Raw genomic sequence first — 16,485 nt, forward strand, 5'->3', positions numbered from 1 at the left:
CACTATCAACCTCTCATTTGTTTCCTTCCCACCTCCCCTTTGGCCTCTCCCAAATAGTTCCACCATTTGCAGCATCTTCCTCCCTCCAACCTTCTAGCCCAGCACGCCTGCTCCCTTTCTCCCCTTGTAGCCTAATATCTCCCTGTCCCTTCCACACACACACCCACACCCCAGCATCTTCCAGCCCCCCGTTCCCTGTGGTCCAGCATTTCTTCCTCTCTCTCTTCTGTCCCTGGATACACAATCTCCCTCTTTTTCTCTTTCCCCTCTAGTGTATATCTATCCCTCCCTCTCATCCATCCCCATGTACAACCTCTCTTCCCTCCTTCTTCTCTCCCAATGCCCACATCACTCTCAGTATCTCCCTTCCTTGCACCCTGGGCCCAACATCTATCTCTTTCGTTCTCTTCCTTCCCCTTTTAGCATCTCTCCCATCCCCATACAGCATCTCTCTCTGTCTCCCTCCCTCCCACTTCCATGTTCCAACATTTCCCCTTTTCTCTTGCTGTCCCTCCCTCCTCCTCCACATCCAGTATTATTTCTCCCTCTCTCTCCCCCATGCATCTCCCCCCACCAACATTCCCCACCTCTCTCGCTCACCTCTACCTAGCATTACCCCATCACCTCAACAGTGCTCCTGTGACTGTCTCTCCCTGCCACCAGCCAGCATGCTGCCTCGCTCTTCCTCGCCGGCGCTGCCTCAGTCCCTGACTCCCTGCAGCATTTTTGTCCGTCGCCGTCAGCGCTGCCATTCATTCTCACAGACAGCCTCGTTCCCGCTCCCCTTTGCCGCTTCCACTCCTCCGACCGGCTCTCTCTGATGCACTTCCTGTTAAACAGGAAGTGTGCATCAGAGAGAGCCGGAGGACGCGGCAAAGGGGAGCGGGAACGAGGCTGCCTGTGAGAATGAATGGCAGCGCTGACGGCGACGGACAAAAATGCTGCAGGGAGTCAGAGACCGAGGCAGCGCCGGCGGGGAAGACACAATTAAGCCCCGCCAGTTCGCCGGTGCGACTCGTTTGGGGGGGCAATGCCCCCCTCGCCCCCCCAATCTACGCCCATGCCTTTTCAGCTGCTTTCAACCGCCCTAAATTTTGTGCTCTGAAAATAGTACAAATAAAGTGCTCAGCCTCTCTCACAATTTTGTCAGACCAATTCCTTCTCTACATGCATAAGCATTAACTGGAGGCTAGACTTCTTTTGAGAACTATTTATTATTATTATTTGTTACATTTGTATCCCACATTTTCCCACCTATTTGTAGGCTCAATGTGGCTTATATAGTACCAGAGAGGCGTTTGCTGACTCCGGTGTGAACAAATACAAAGTGATGTTGTGGAAAGATAAAGTTCATGTGGCAAAGCCACATTAGGGAATCATACAGCGGAAGAGTTGTGTTATGCCCATTCCGTACTTTAGTTTTGTTGTGTTGCAAAGATCAGGCATTTAAGTTGGATCGGTAGGGTATGCCTTTTTAAATAGGTTAGTTTTTAGTGTTTTCCGGAAGCTTAGGTGGTCGTATATCGTTTTCAAGGCTTTTGGTAATGCGTTCCACAGTTGTGTGCTTATGTAGGAAAAACTGGATGCGTAAGTTGATTTGTATTTAAGTCCTTTGCAGCTTGGGTAGTGCAGATTTAGATATGTTCATGTTGATTCGGATGTGTTTCTAGTTGGTAGGTCGATCAAGTCTGTCATGTATCCTGGGGCTTCACCGTAGATAATTTTGTGAACCAGGGTGCAGATTTTGAAAGCAATGCGTTCTTTGATTGGGAGCCAGTGTAGTTTTTCGCGGAGGGGTTTTGTGCTTTCAAATCGCGTTTTTCCAAATATAAGCTTAGCTGCCATGTTTTGAGCGGTCTGAAGTACAGAACCTGAATGGCCAAGTTCCATTATAGAATAGGAAAATAAATGGGGGTGGTCAGTCGTAGAATTGCCCCCTATGAGTGTTCCTTTTGCTTGCTTTTCAAAACTGAAAATTCTTTAATAGGTAATTACTAGGTAATTTTGCCTCAGTTCTAGGAAAACATAATCCACAGTCACCCTCTATTTTAGTTCTTGATGGTTCGCTAGGATACTGAGCACCTTCTATTATAACAGAAGGGATGTTTTAACAAATGCATCAATCAGTTCCTATAAGGACCTTAAGCTGCTGTGGTTTCCTCAGTTTACAATGGCTGAATGAGCCTTTAAGTAAAATTAGGTGCGGGACCAAATTAATTTAAAATAAAAATAGCAAAGGTAATCCAGTAACTGAACTTAAAACATAAACACACAAACAAACAAATTTAGACTACATATAATGGACTAGCAAAGCCCTCCAGAGTGAGAGATACTGTTTCTCAGAAAGTAAAATATGTTTATTGATTGTTTCTATTAGGTTAGTAGATTCTGTTCATTTATTTGCTTGAATGGCTATAAAAATTAATACCCAGATATATTAACAAGTTTATACTAAAAGGTTGTTTTTTTTTAATTAGTTCACTAATGTGGCTAGAATCTGTAACTGACAGCTGTGCTATATAAATTAAAGAATACATTTTCTTTTAGAAAATACACATCCTCATCCTATTCAGAGGTAACATGGTAGAGGCTGGAATGAGAGTGTGGTACACTGTCAGGATTCCCATTATATTAAATTGTCAAACTTCAATTTGATTCTTGATATTTAGATCACTGTATGAACCTGCAAGCTTAAATTCCACTGAAGGTCTGCACATGCTAATAAATTAAACCATAAATTGTATACTCAAAGTCACAATGGACAAAAAAAATTGATTGTCTATGTAACTCGGGCCTCGCGGTACCCGTAAGCTCTAAGGTCCTGTCCAAGTCCATAAAGTACAGACTTCTCTCTTTTACTCCTTATGTCCTTCACTCCTCTATCTCCCTCTTCTACATTTATTCACTTGATGTCCCACGCTGGGCACCAGTTTTGTGTAACCCCGGGTCTGACACTCTGCCAACCCAGGTCTGAGTCACAGGGGACCAATTTCTTTCTTTCACTGCTCTATTCGGTTACCACTCAGCTCAGTGTCTGGTGAGACCTCATTTGGAATAATGTGTACAATTTTTTAGATCAAACCTTTGAAATATATAAACAGTATGGAATCAGTCCACAAAGCAGCTACTAAAATAGTTAATGATCTGTCATAAAGCGTATGGGGCCAGATTTAAAGATCTTAATATGTATACTTTGGAAGAAAGGTAGGAGAGGGAGATATGATAGAGAGATTTAAATACCTCCAAGGCATAAATGCACAGGAGTTAGGCTTCTTTCAATTGAAAGGAAGCTCTGCAATAAGGGGGCATATGATGAGAATGAAGGTGAAAGGGGACAGATTCAGGAGTGATCTAACAAAGTACTTCTTCACGGAAAGGGTGGTGAATACGTAGAACAACCTCCCAGTGGAGGTGGTGGAGACAAAGACTATATAGTACATAGGATCTCTAAGGGAGAGAAGGGGATAGTAGATAGCATGTATGGGCAGACTGGAAAGCCATACGATCTTTATCTGCCTTTATTTGTCTCTGTTTGTATGGAAATTTTTATAACAAGGCAAAAATGTCTGGTAAAAAAAAAACCAACTAAATAAAATAAATGCATCTTAAGTTCCAATTCTTGTTTTGGATTCTAAATTTAGGCAGCTTGAAAATGATTGTGTAATTTATCACACAGGGCCAGAAGTTGGCTTACAAAGCCATAATTCTAACCTCCTCTGACAGCCAGAGAGGATTCCCTCTTGACAGTGCCAGCAGCCAGAGATTCTTTTGTTCCCAAACAAAGCAACTTGTTCTTTTGACCTGGCCTTTTTCTTGTGTTGTCTTTTATGGGGATTGACAGCCTTAAAGGCAATCATTTACCTAAGCTCCCCCCCTCCTCCATCCCAACTATTCTGAACTCTCTCCCTTTCATCAAAAGGAATGCGCCTACTTGTTTGAAATGTCACAAAGCAGATGAAAACCACAAAAGGTGTGTTCCAAAACTAAAGAGTAATGGGCTGAGAGAGAACTTGTCATCAAATAGTGATGACATTTTCCAGTAAATCAAACACGCTGTATGACCGTCAGAACCCCATACAACCGTTAAATCTGGCCCTTCTATAATCAAGCATACCAGCCTTTGTGTGTATTTTGACATGCAGAAATGGCATGCAGTGGGGGCCAGAACTACCATCAGGCTTTCCTGCAGTAGGCTTGCCACACTTTTGTAAAAGGGCAACTAAATGAAAAAACAAAATTACTTTGATGGTAGTAAATGATACATCCCGAGGCCTGAGCTACCCAAGTTAGGGACCCAAATATAGGGCATTCCCAATTAGGGACCCCAAGCCAGTCAACTTCTGACCCAAGACCTGACTGAATACCTTAGTCCTGTGACCCTATCCTCCAAACTACTTCCTCATCTACCCACCTATCCTACAGTCTCCCACCCCCCAAAAAGTCCCTTCGAACATACAAAAACGATGTGGCCATCACTGCCTCTTCTGCTCCTCCTCCTGGATGGCAGCTATTTTCACTGAATGTGTGCCATTTCTAAAGTCAATGATCACAGCTGAACCTAAGCCATTTTTAAAATGACCTCAACAGAGAAGAGAAAGCAGATGTCACCTTCACTGGTAAGTACAAAAGGACTATCAGGGTGGATAGACAGGGTCAGGGTTCTCTGGCACAAACATAGAATCTCTCAGGTCTAGGGGTCCTAGGCTGGACCAGACAGCCTTTAAACGTCTATAAAACAAAACAAAACCAGTTAATAGCCACCCTAAGAGACAAAAAGGGAAAATGAAGTCTTGCCTGATAATTTTCTTTCCTTTAGTCATACCAAACTTGTCCAGACTAATGGTTATGTTCATCCACCAGTGGAAGGAGATAGAGAAAACAAATAGCTCCAAGAACTTTGCCCTTAAGAGTATCATGCAGCTTGGAATGCTCAGTATTTTGATTAGCTTTCAATGTGCAATCCCCACATAGCAAGCAGACAACTGTCACAACTGAATAGCAGATGATGAAATGCAACTGACACCCGGGTGATACCCAGAGTCAGGAGACGAGGGATATCCAAGATAAAAGAGGAGGAGCTATATACAAAAAACCTAGATAAAGGAAACATGAGAGGAAGGGCTGCTGGACTGCTCTGGTATGACTAAAGGAAAGAAAATTATCAGTTAAGACATAATTTTACCTTCCTTATCATCAATACCAGACCAGCCCAGACTAATGGGATGTAGCAAAGTAGTGCCCCAAGTTGGGTGGGACCAAAAAGAAAGGAAGTGAAGAACAGCAAAGTGAGCTGCATATGGCAGAATGCAAATAGGAGTCCCAAATCCAGAAGCATAAGGGGAAGGACTCCCAAATGCCACTTGAGAGAGTAAATGAAATAAGGCCTGTCAGCTTGGAGCACCCCCCCCCCCCCCAGAGCTCAGGGGCCAAAAACAACCAGTTTGATAAGGTGGAAAAATCGGAATAGAACCCAGGCCAAAGAGGAGCAAGAGAGCCATGGTATTAGTTGCAGGCAACACAGAATGGAGCCCCCCACTAGAGAAACCAGGAAAAGTTGAGAACTCAACAGCACTGTGACCAGCATGAACATGGATAGACAAGAGGGGCAAGCCCCAAAGGTCCCATAGCAGAGATCAGGAGGTGACCAACATGCCCTCTGGACACACTGCTGCGCCTCACCAACATCCTCTGTAAGGTACCAACCAAAGAAAAGACAGAACAAGCGAAGAAGCTCAAGGCTGTCACAGTAACGTTGTATCTGTACCTCTGGCCTGTTTCCACAGAGCAAAACAAAAGAACCTAGAGAACCATAATATGGAGTGCCTGACAGCAACTGAGGTAACCAAGAGAACCTGCAGCCCCAGGTAGTGCTGAACAGCCCACTCCTTCAGCCAGGACCGCAGCTAATGCTCCTGACAAAACATTAGTTGCAGCCCCAGTGGCCTCACTCCAAAAAAAGAAGAGCCCCAAGACCTGCAGCAAAGGAGTTGAGCCTCGGAGGCTGAAGAGAGGGCTGCAGCCCCTGAACAGTGCTAGGGGCAGCTAGAATACCGAAGGAATTGAAACTCCCGAAGGATGACTGGCGTAAAAGAGAATCTGCCCAGAGGAAAATGAACAGACACCTGAGACACTCAGTTCTACATCTATATGGATGATGTCCCTCTGAGGCCCCTAGCATACCAAACACAGGGACACGAGGCACAAGAGCATACTAACAAGGCAGGCGGCCCAGATCACGGAAGATGCAGACTGCAAACAGAATGACAAAACATCAGGCAGTGTGCCGCTTGCCTAAAGCCCCACTATGCATGTCCAGGTGGTAAGCAAAGAACCGCAGGCAGACATCCACCCCGGCGATGCTGGCCATGGAAGGCCGAACATGAAATCCATGAGGAAATACAAAGAAGTGCTGGCTGGAGCAGCCAAACAAATGGACGGCCTCTGTGGGACAGCCCGAAGCAGGCAAAGGCAAGCTTGCCACCTTGATGAACAGTACACTGCCTCCTGGAAGAAGCACCATTGGATACTAGCAAATCTCGACCAAGAAACCACGGAAGGTGGCCAAAGGATAGCCCTACCAGGAAGAAGCCATTAGACAGCGAACCAGCAGCCTACCTCACTCAGTGGGGAGAAAGGCCCCCAATACCTGATGCTCCATAGATTGCAGAAGGGGAAGGGACATCAATGTTCAAAAAGATGGACTTCCGTATTTAAACCTGGTACTTGGCATGTCCAGGTTACAGAAAGGTACTCTGATTTAGCAGTTCTCTATCAGATGCAGTAAGTTAAGTCACAGTAGGTACTTTTATATCCCTGGAGGGCTCACAATTTAAAAAAAAAAAAAAAAAGAAAAAGAAAAAAAAGTTACAAAGGGCTGCAGTGGGAATCAAACCAGCAACCTCTAGTTCTTCGCAGACTGCTCTGACCTTTAGGCTATTCTTTCACATGGATGCATGTGTTGCCATTTTATAATATGGACATTCCTCAGAAGCCACACAGATATCCATGTCCCTTGGAAAATGGATGTTCATGCTGGAGATAGCCAGTAATTTAGAACAGGCTGTATTTCAGCAGACCATGTTTTAAAATACCTGAGAAATGGATGTCCATATCTGACGTATAGACTTGGACCATCCATATTCTGAGTTGGAAGTCCTTTCTAAAATTCCATACATAGAATTACCCCTTGTGTAACATTGTTATATTAAGTTACGTGTGCGACTGACACTTTGTGACAACTTGTATGCACAAATCTGTGCACAATTTATAGAATTAGGGTATAAAACATATAATAGTAGTATAATTTAAGCCCATTTTTTTTTTTTTTGCAATCTAGGAGTCAGCATTGGCATCAGCACTATGACTGCTCTAAGCGGTCGAGCCTAAAGTATATGCTTGTATTTGCCCTGCTACACTAATATTCTACAAACAAATGTAGATGCCACTACTTTTCCTTTACAGACTAGGCTCCAAATATATGCCTCTTTGGTACCTTAAAACAGGTGCCCCTTTGTGGAATTACCCTCATTGTTCATTACATTTTGGAGTAAATTCTATAAATGGTGCCTTAAAAATCGGTGCAGAAAAACCACGTGGTTAGTGTGATTCTATAAACTACACAAAGTTTGGTGTAGCTTATAGAATACACTTACACACCAGGCTTGCACCTAAATTTAGGCGCACCCATTTAGGCCACTGAAAACCAAGCCTAAATACCTGTGACTAAGTTAGACACAGATTGGATGAATTCTATAATAGTGTGCATAGTTTTTTGAAATGCCCACAACCTGCCCATTTCACGCCCATAGCCACGCCCATGGCTGTGCACATTAGAATTTACATGCACCGTGTTGTAGAGTACACCTAGAACACTGTGCGAATAAATTCTAATTTAAGCCAGTTAGTGCTGCTGATTGGTTAAGTAGCAATTATCAGCGCTGATTGGCTCATTAATCAATCAAGTTATGTGCACAATTTGGTCATGTGGCCAAATTAGCACACACAACTTAAGGAACCACACATAGAATTTGGGGGTTTGTCTGCAATTCCAATAATTTCTCCTGTCCACAATGTCCTTTTTAAGAAACAGTGGGGAAAAAAGGATGGAAAAAACGTGCAATTTCTATAAGTCACAGATGGCTAAATGGCTATACACCTCATGAGTCACCTAATCATCCCCGACATAAAACACATACTTCAACTGGCTCTACCCCCATTCCAGCCAGCCATGCGCTGACTAACCTGCTCCTTGTTTCAGCAGTTCAGCAGCCGAGTTTGCTGCGGTCTGTGGAGCTGTATCTGCAATCTCCTCCAGAGGATCTATGGAAGACCACAACAAAACTTCCATTAAACTTTTAAAAAGCAGACTAAATCAGGATAGCCCTGTCACTAGAGTCCTGAACACTGAATGGGGAGGGAGCACACCGCTTTAAATAGGGCCTTCAGGCCTTGCTTAAGTTTGTCGACTTCGCAACCACACTCTTGGCTGCTATAATGAAACATAAATATCAGTCAGCATGTTTTTGCTGAACAGGAGGAAAGTGGAACTGACGCCAGTCATGAGGACAAGCCAAGCTCAACCACTGCAATGAATTTTCCATCTATAGCAAACATCCAAGTTACATGCAGTCATAGAATTCTTTTTTTTTATATTTTATTTATGATTTTTCAAAAAACAATACATTCATAATAATATAAATGCAGGATTTAGAAATGATATTCAGCAGAGATACATCTCTCTTCATTAAATTAGAAAAACAAGAAATATTTCTTATACATATTGACCACCATAATTTGGGAACAAGATATAGGAAAACAAAACAAGAAGGAAAAAAACAGAGGAGGTATGATCCTCCTTTTAAAAGCAATCACTCAGAGGGGTGAGCGTTAGACGCCCACTAGAAGGTAAACCAGCATCCTATGGGGTCATTCAGGGATGAGCGTTTCCCTTTTCCTTAGAAATAATAAATTCAGCTAGCTTTTTGGGGTCAAGAAAAACATAACTAGCATTATTAATTGTTACCAGGCATCTACATGGGTACTTCAAAGTGTATGACCCTCCTAAGGCGAGAGTCCTCGGCTTTAAAACCAAAAACTCTCGCCTTCTCTTTTGCGTATCTCTATTAAGATCCGGGTAAATCTGAATTTTCCCCCCCCAAAAAACTGGCTTGCATATGTTTAAAGTATAAACGAAATACATTGTTCCTATCAACCTCGAAAGCAAAGGATACTAACAAAGTCAATCTTTGTGTAACGGTCTCTAGAGAGTTTTCTAAGAAAGCTGTTACATTCAAATCAGGTAATGGTTCTGGTCTAGCAGATTTTCCAAATATATATGGAGTCTTGACTACCGGAGGAAAACTCTCTTTGGGAATTTTCAAAATTTCTTCAAAATACTTCTTAAGCATATCTGTTGGTGGTATTAAAGGTGCTTTGGGAAAATTAAGAAGTCTCAAATTGTTCTTCCTAGTCTGGTTATCAAGATACTCAACTTTTTTACCCAGAATCTCTTTATCCTTAATTATTAGACTTGTAAGGTTTTGTAAAGATTTTAATTCTCCATCTAAAGTCTCAATCCTCTCTTCGTTTTTTTGAGCTTGGGAGGCTGTAAGAGCTTGTGAAGATTTAACAGAAGATAAATCTTCTTTTAAGATATCAGTTACCTGGATCAGGTTCTTGTTCATGCTCTGTATGGCGTCCCATAGGTTCTCTAGGGTTATCACTGCTGGTTTAACAACTCCACGAGACTCCCCGGATACTTCCCTCAGAACCCTGATGGAGACGGGGTTTCCCACGTCGTCTTTCCGGGTAGAAATCACCTCTGGGGTTGGCATTGCAGTAGGTCTTCCTCTTGCAGCTTGAGAGCTGGGCACTTTGGTCCGCCCTTCAGGCTGTACTCCTACTGCAAGCATAGTTCCGGGTCATGGAGGGGCAGTGAATGAAGGCGGGCTGTAGTCCGACAAAGCAGCGTCAGGACTGATCGTTGTGGGCGTCTGCGGATCCAATCTCTGAATTCCCCAATTCTCAAGCGTCTGCTGACGGGGAGTGGAGTTAACAGGACCAGAGGAGGTAGGTTTCACCGCTTTCCCCTTCCTTTTTCCCCTGATGTTACCGGGTAAGGTTCAATCCACCGCAAGCTTAGGCAGAGATCAGGAACTCAGAGATCAACTTCCTCTCTGAACGCCATCTTGTTCCCCGCTAATCCAGTCATAGAATTCTTGAGGTGTGCTATTAACAAAACCCTCTGGACATACAGAATAGTTGCTACAGGTTGGTGGTCTGTTTTTTAGTGATTTGTTTTCTCTGTTTGAACACTAAATTCCATTATTGCTGATTAACCCCGAATACTGCTTTGATTCTATTCAAAAATGCAGCACATAAATGTTTTAAATAATGATATATGCAAATAAAGAAAAATAGACTACATTAGCAGAGATAAGCTATGTTAAATATGTTCTGTTTAAAAAGAGGAACAATTTATTTAAAAATAAGGAACCAAAATATCAGCTTAAAATAAAAATTAGAACACACTGCAAATAACTTCCTCTCAGCCACCTTGTCTCATTCCATTGTTTTCACAATAGTTAGTGCTCAATGAAAACTTGGAAAAGGCACCTCTAGGCGCACAAAACCTCATCCACTTTCTCTTTTCCTTTCATAGTGTCTTTGCAAACTGATGTAGAGGTGTATTTTCAAAAGACTTTACATGCCTTTAAAAACAAAAAGCAATGCCTCAGGTCTCCTGCATTTTTCTCCCTTGGAGCCTATACATACCTCTGTCAGGAATCAGTAACTTGCAGGGCAGTGCCAGGGGTGTAATGGAATGTTGATATACCAAAGCTGTCAGACTCCCTGTGGTAAGAAAGCAATTTCAATTAGGTCCTTGGCATTCTTGTCCACCTGGCTTTAGTATCAAATTTTCAAGATAAAAACTTTTTAAAAATATGCACAGGACAGGTAGAAACTCTTTCCTTGCATTATAAATACTGTAATTACAGTTATGTATCTCAGGAAGTAGCATTATTTAAACTGCAAATCCAGCATGGGACTGAGGAAAGCGTTTGTGCTGGATATTTGAAGCACTCCAGGAACCTCTGCCCTAATGCAGCTGAGCAAAACAAGACCATGTTGGGAGGTTTCCTGCATGCTGCTGCTTCCTAAGATAAGTAGTGGGTATTTATAGTATAAGAAGTCAACCGTATGTTTGGATTTACAGTTTAAATAATGAACCAATAAGGAGTTGGGTGTTTTTATGCCATTGAAATGATCGGTTGAAATCACCATCTGATGGTCCAACTTTCGCCTAAAACTGTATGGGATTGCTCATTTCAAGTGATCCTTTAGAAAATCAGCACTCTCCACCCCCATTCCTTGCTTATAATCCGCTCTATTATAGGCTATGGAGTTAGCATATAAGATAGCACGCGCTGCTAATGGTTACCACAGCCATGAACTAACAGCTACTGAACACTAATTCACACACTAAGAGAGGAATTTTATAGCAGGCACCTGGTTTAAGAGGGCAAGAAGGTGCCTACTTAGGTGCTTTTTGATAAAGACACATAGGTGCCTAGGGCGTTCATTTTCAAACAAATGGACGTCTCAAAATAGTCAAAAAAAGTCAGTCTGCTGAAAACATCCAAATTGCAATTTTCAAAAGGCAGCATTTGGATGTTTTACATTGCAAGGGGGCATGCTGGAGGCATGTTTTTGGTGGGACCAGGGTGGGCCCAAAATTAGGATGTCTTTCAGCGATAATGGAACAGGAAAAAAATATCCAAGGCAATAAAGAAGGATGTTTTTATCTTGACCTGTTTCAATCACACCTTTAAAAAGGAGCCCTGGGATCCAACATGGCGCCTACTGAAGCGTGCATGCGCTGAGTTTCCGAGACACCCAAAGAGCTCAAACGCAAAGGAGTTTTCCCCGTCTGTAAGATGGGGAAACGAAAAGGGAAAACCGGGGCACTTACCTCCTCAACACCAGCAAAGACCCCTCCTATGCGCCAGGCTACTTTGGAGGACGTCGGGACGCGAGCGTTTGGGGAACAAAGGCATGCTGCGATGGGTTCCGCACCGTCTGACGCGGACCATAGCGTGGAGGGTGCGTCGCTGAGCCCCCCCTTCGTGCACAGCTCCCCCGCGACCCAGAAGAATATCGGCGTCGAAGGAGTCATTGACAACGGAAGTGAATGAAGGGCCGAAGATGCCTGGGGAGGAGGTTCTCGAGTTGCCTTAGCCCTGAATGAATCGATAGAGGAGGAGATACACGGAATGCTATCCTCCCCTTCTTCTTTTCCTTGGAGCCAGTTCTCCAGTGGGAACGGTGGTTTGTCGAGAACAGCTGTGGTGACAATGGAGTCACTGTGGGATGCTATACAAGGTTTGAACTCTACTTTCATTTGTATTTCAAACTCATTTAAAGGAGAAGTTAAAAGTTTGAAAGAGATAACTCAAAACTCTGTCTGAACATATTCAAGATCAAGTGGATCAAATATCAGTATTGAAGGGAGGAGAAGTAGCTCAACTCCAGAATGTTACGACGACGCTCATAAAAGAGAAGGAAATTCAAGTTCATAAACTTGAATTCCTGGAAAATCAAGGTCGTAGGAATAATTTAAGATTTATAAATTTTCCTAAATCTCCATTAATATCTCCTCTGAATATGTTGAAAAAATACTTTGGAGAAATTTTAGGCATACCTAATGAAGCTTTTCCACCTATACTAAGAACTCAATATATAACAGGTTCTTCAGGACCCTCAAATGGGCAAATTCAACTTGTTCCTGAATTAAATTTGACTGAGTTTTTGGAGAGTTCATTAGAGTGCTTTATAGATATTATTCTTTTTGCTTACTTAATTATTTTGCCTAGTATCTGGACTCAATTTATGTTGTGGACAAATTTTTTAAAAAAGGAAATTGTTAAATTTATATTGCTACTGTTTGTACTAATGAAAATTTCTTTGAAATTTATATGAGAATGTAAATGTGAAAAATTAATATATATAAATAAAAAGGTGCCCTGATTGAACAGCTGACCACTGGAGGGATGACCCCTCCTTAATCTCCCGGTGGTTATTGACCCTCTCCCACGCTCCCTAGGAAGTTAAAGTGACAAAGGATTCCAGGCTCTATGACATCTTCAGATATTATGGCCATTCATAACACAGGTAACACAAAATAGAGGGAATCACACCGCTGAATTATAGGCAATAACAACCAACCAACAGCAGGTATCATATAACAATTGTAAGACAATGAGAAAATAACAGAGGAGGAGAGGACCTCAGACAAGAATCACCTTTTCAATCAATTAGATGATGTTAGTGTGATTCCCTGCATCTGAGCATGTGTAGATTCCATGCCTGGATTCTGGAAGTATGCACATCAATTAGTGTATTTTATCATCTCTGCGTGTCCTTCTGGACTGTGCCCAGGCACCGCCTCTATACATGTCTACCAGCAGAGCATGCACCTTCATGTCACAGTGTGCACTTTTACACCAGCTGTTTTCCTTAATAAGAACCCATGTATGAATGTAAATCAGTGCTTTTTTACACACAGGAATGCTTTATAAGATTGCCCTCTGTTTATCGAACTTTATTAAAAGGGCTCATAAGAAGCTATTAGTACCTATTCTCAATTCTGCATGCTCCAGACAGTTTTATCCAATTGTATTTCCATGCATGAAATATGCAGACAGTATGTGCATGCTCTTCTTTTTGCACACACTGGCAAATTTTTAAAAACATTAACATGTGTGTACTTCCACCTTGAAAATGTATGCACATATATTTATGCACCTCTGTAGCAGCACAAATTGCCTGGGTTATGTTCTGTGCATAAACTGTAAATGTAACCCCCTTCTCAACCCTGTCCCAGTTCGGAGTGCACAGCTGTAATATGTAGATTGGGTGTGCAATTTTAGAAATGCCTATTTCTGTGTAGGAAACTGCTTTATGACATGACTTTCAACATTGCCCTCATAGTTAGCTCTGTACTTAATGAATATCATTCTCCCTCACTTTTGTGTGTTCCCAACTGGGACACAGATGTCAAAGGCCTGAATAAGTGAGCAGCATTTTCTTAAAATAAGAGAGCAAACGCAAAATCAAACCACTTCATAAACATATTTTTCTCTTCAGTTATTACACCATGACAGTGTAGGGTGTGCCAACATTTTTAGCAAAAAACCCTTTCATTTCCAGACAAATGTTGCTCATTAGTACAAGCTATTTGAAACGTGTATCATTTCAGCAGGATAGAAAACAGCAGAGAGAGATAGAAAAAAAAGAACAACAATTATTTTTCACCTAAATTCAATCTCTTAAAAATAGTTCCATAACGTAACCTGGAGTCAGTTTGATCCTGTTCTGTTGGGGTTCCAGCTCAAATCAGAACCAGTAATGAGCTTTGGTAACTGTATGGAGATGTTTCCCCTATTCTATACCCTCTCCCAACTTTCTGTAGTTTATCGTTGCAGTGCGAGTTCTGATCTGGGGACCATACAAGAGGATCCTTCTGAAATCCTTCAATCATGGGTTGTAAATTTGGCCACTGGGGCTGGATTCTATAAAAGGCGCCTAAAAACTCCACGCGGTAAAACATTTCCGGCTAAGTGTATTCTATAAGTGGCAACTAGATTTAGGCGCAGTATATAGAATACGCTAAGTTGATATCCCAGCACCTAAAACTATGTGCCTCCATTTACACCAACGAAAATGTGGAATAAATCTCTGTGTGTAGATTTATTTGCACTGGGCCATATTCTATAACTATGCGTGTAAACTTTGGAACACCCAAGAAACAACATTCATCTTCTGGCAGCTGTTATTTCAGATCAACTTACTCAGGGCTGGTTTTAGACATGCTGGGGCCCAGGGCAGAAATTGAGGGGGCCCCAATCCCCTCTCCTCCCTGCCCTTTTAAACTGTGCACATTAGAATTTAGGCGCAGTCATTACAGAATACGCTTAGGGAGTTGTGCGTGTAAATTCTAATTATTGCCAATTAGTGAATATTACTTGTTAGGTGGTTTCCCCAGCCTGCCTACTTTGGGCAGAAGAACCAAATCCAGATCCCTCTTCACGGTACTACAGAGCATTGCTACTGAGTCAGCCTGAAAGAGAGATGTTTAAAGTAAAACACAAATTCAGGCATTTGCCATTTTTTACATTAATTATATGCCCACCTAAAAAAAATGTACTCTGTATGAATTTCAAATCCTTTTGAAAAGTTGCAGCTGCTTATCTCACATGTTTTATTGTAATGTCATACTCCATGTGATCCAATCTACTTCAAGCAAGATATTTGGATCCCTTGAAATGAACTACTTACCAAAATATGGTTCGTTTGGACAGCCTTTCAACCGCACTCCCTTATGGGTGCACTCAATAAGGAAGTGCCTCACGAGTTCATTTGTCAAATCTCCAACTGTGATAAAACAGAAACAAAATGATATTTTATTTATTTTTCTTACATTTGTACCCTGCGCTTTCCCACTCATAGCAGGTTCAGTGCGGCTTACATTTTATATACAGGTACTTATTTGTACCTGGGGCAATGGAGGGTTAAGTGACTTGCCCAGAGTCAAAAGGAGCTCCTGTGCCTGCAGTGGGAATTGAACCCAGTTCCCCAGGACCAAAGTCCACCACTCTAACCACTAGGCCACTCCTCCACTATATATATATATATGCAACAGGTTACATTTTGAATTACAAAGTTCTTCTGGTGGTCAGCGATGGTCGGCAACCTTCATCTTCTGGAAGCTGTTATTTCAGATCAACTTACTTGGGGCCGGTTTTAGACATGCTGGGGCCCTGGACAGAAATTAAGGAGGGGGGGCCCCTGATTCCCTCTCCTCCCTGCCCTTCCTCCCAATTTCCCTACCTGCCATTACTACCACACATAAAACAACTTGAAATGGCTTCTTCACACACAAGACAGACAGACAGACCTTCACCAAATACAAAACAATGGATCACAAACAGAAACAGAAATGGGAACCCCAAGAAAGTAAACTTAGCAAGTACTAAAACACTGGAGAAATAAAAACAGTTATGCACTTCTTTTTGGTACTGAACAGACAGAGGGCCAGGGCCAGGGCCAGGGCCAGGGCCAGGGCCAGGGCCAGGGCCAGGGCCCCCCCCCCCCCCCCAAAAAAAAAAAAAAAAAAAATTAGCCACCTTCCTTGCTATAGCTGGTGGGATCCCAAAGCTCTGCCACCTGAAGACCACCTCCTCCAGTCTGGCAGTCATAAATCTCCAAGCTCTTCAACTAGTAACAGTGTCCCCGAGTTGCCACCAGCTGCAGAGCTTGGAGAGTTCTTGCCACCAGACTGGAGGAAGAGGTCTACAGCTGGTGAGGCTTGGGGAATTCCACCAGCTTAGGTATTTATATTTTCTATCTGGGCAAGGGATGTGGGGGAGGGCAGGGAGAAAATCTGGTGCCCACCTCCTCCATCAGCTGTCTGGTCAAGCCACTGAA

At 42.6% G+C, this 16,485-nt stretch overlaps 1 protein-coding gene across 2 annotated transcripts in view; it reads right to left on the bottom strand.

The window, feature by feature from the left end:
- The window catches only part of TNS3 (tensin 3), a 1,051,445-nt gene that overhangs the window by 31,432 nt on the left and 1,003,528 nt on the right, over window positions 1-16,485 (bottom strand). For both annotated transcript variants that reach the window (XM_030209265.1, XM_030209274.1), the window contains 3 exons: window positions 15,337-15,432; window positions 10,774-10,851; window positions 8,242-8,319 (listed from right to left, as the gene is read on the bottom strand). In XM_030209265.1, coding sequence (XP_030065125.1) covers window positions 8,242-8,319; window positions 10,774-10,851; window positions 15,337-15,432 — 252 coding nt within the window. The remainder of the gene's footprint in view (window positions 1-8,241; window positions 8,320-10,773; window positions 10,852-15,336; window positions 15,433-16,485) is intronic.

The sequence above is a fragment of the Microcaecilia unicolor genome, chromosome 1 (assembly GCF_901765095.1).
Source record: "Microcaecilia unicolor chromosome 1, aMicUni1.1, whole genome shotgun sequence".
NCBI classification, from domain to species: domain Eukaryota; kingdom Metazoa; phylum Chordata; class Amphibia; order Gymnophiona; family Siphonopidae; genus Microcaecilia; species Microcaecilia unicolor.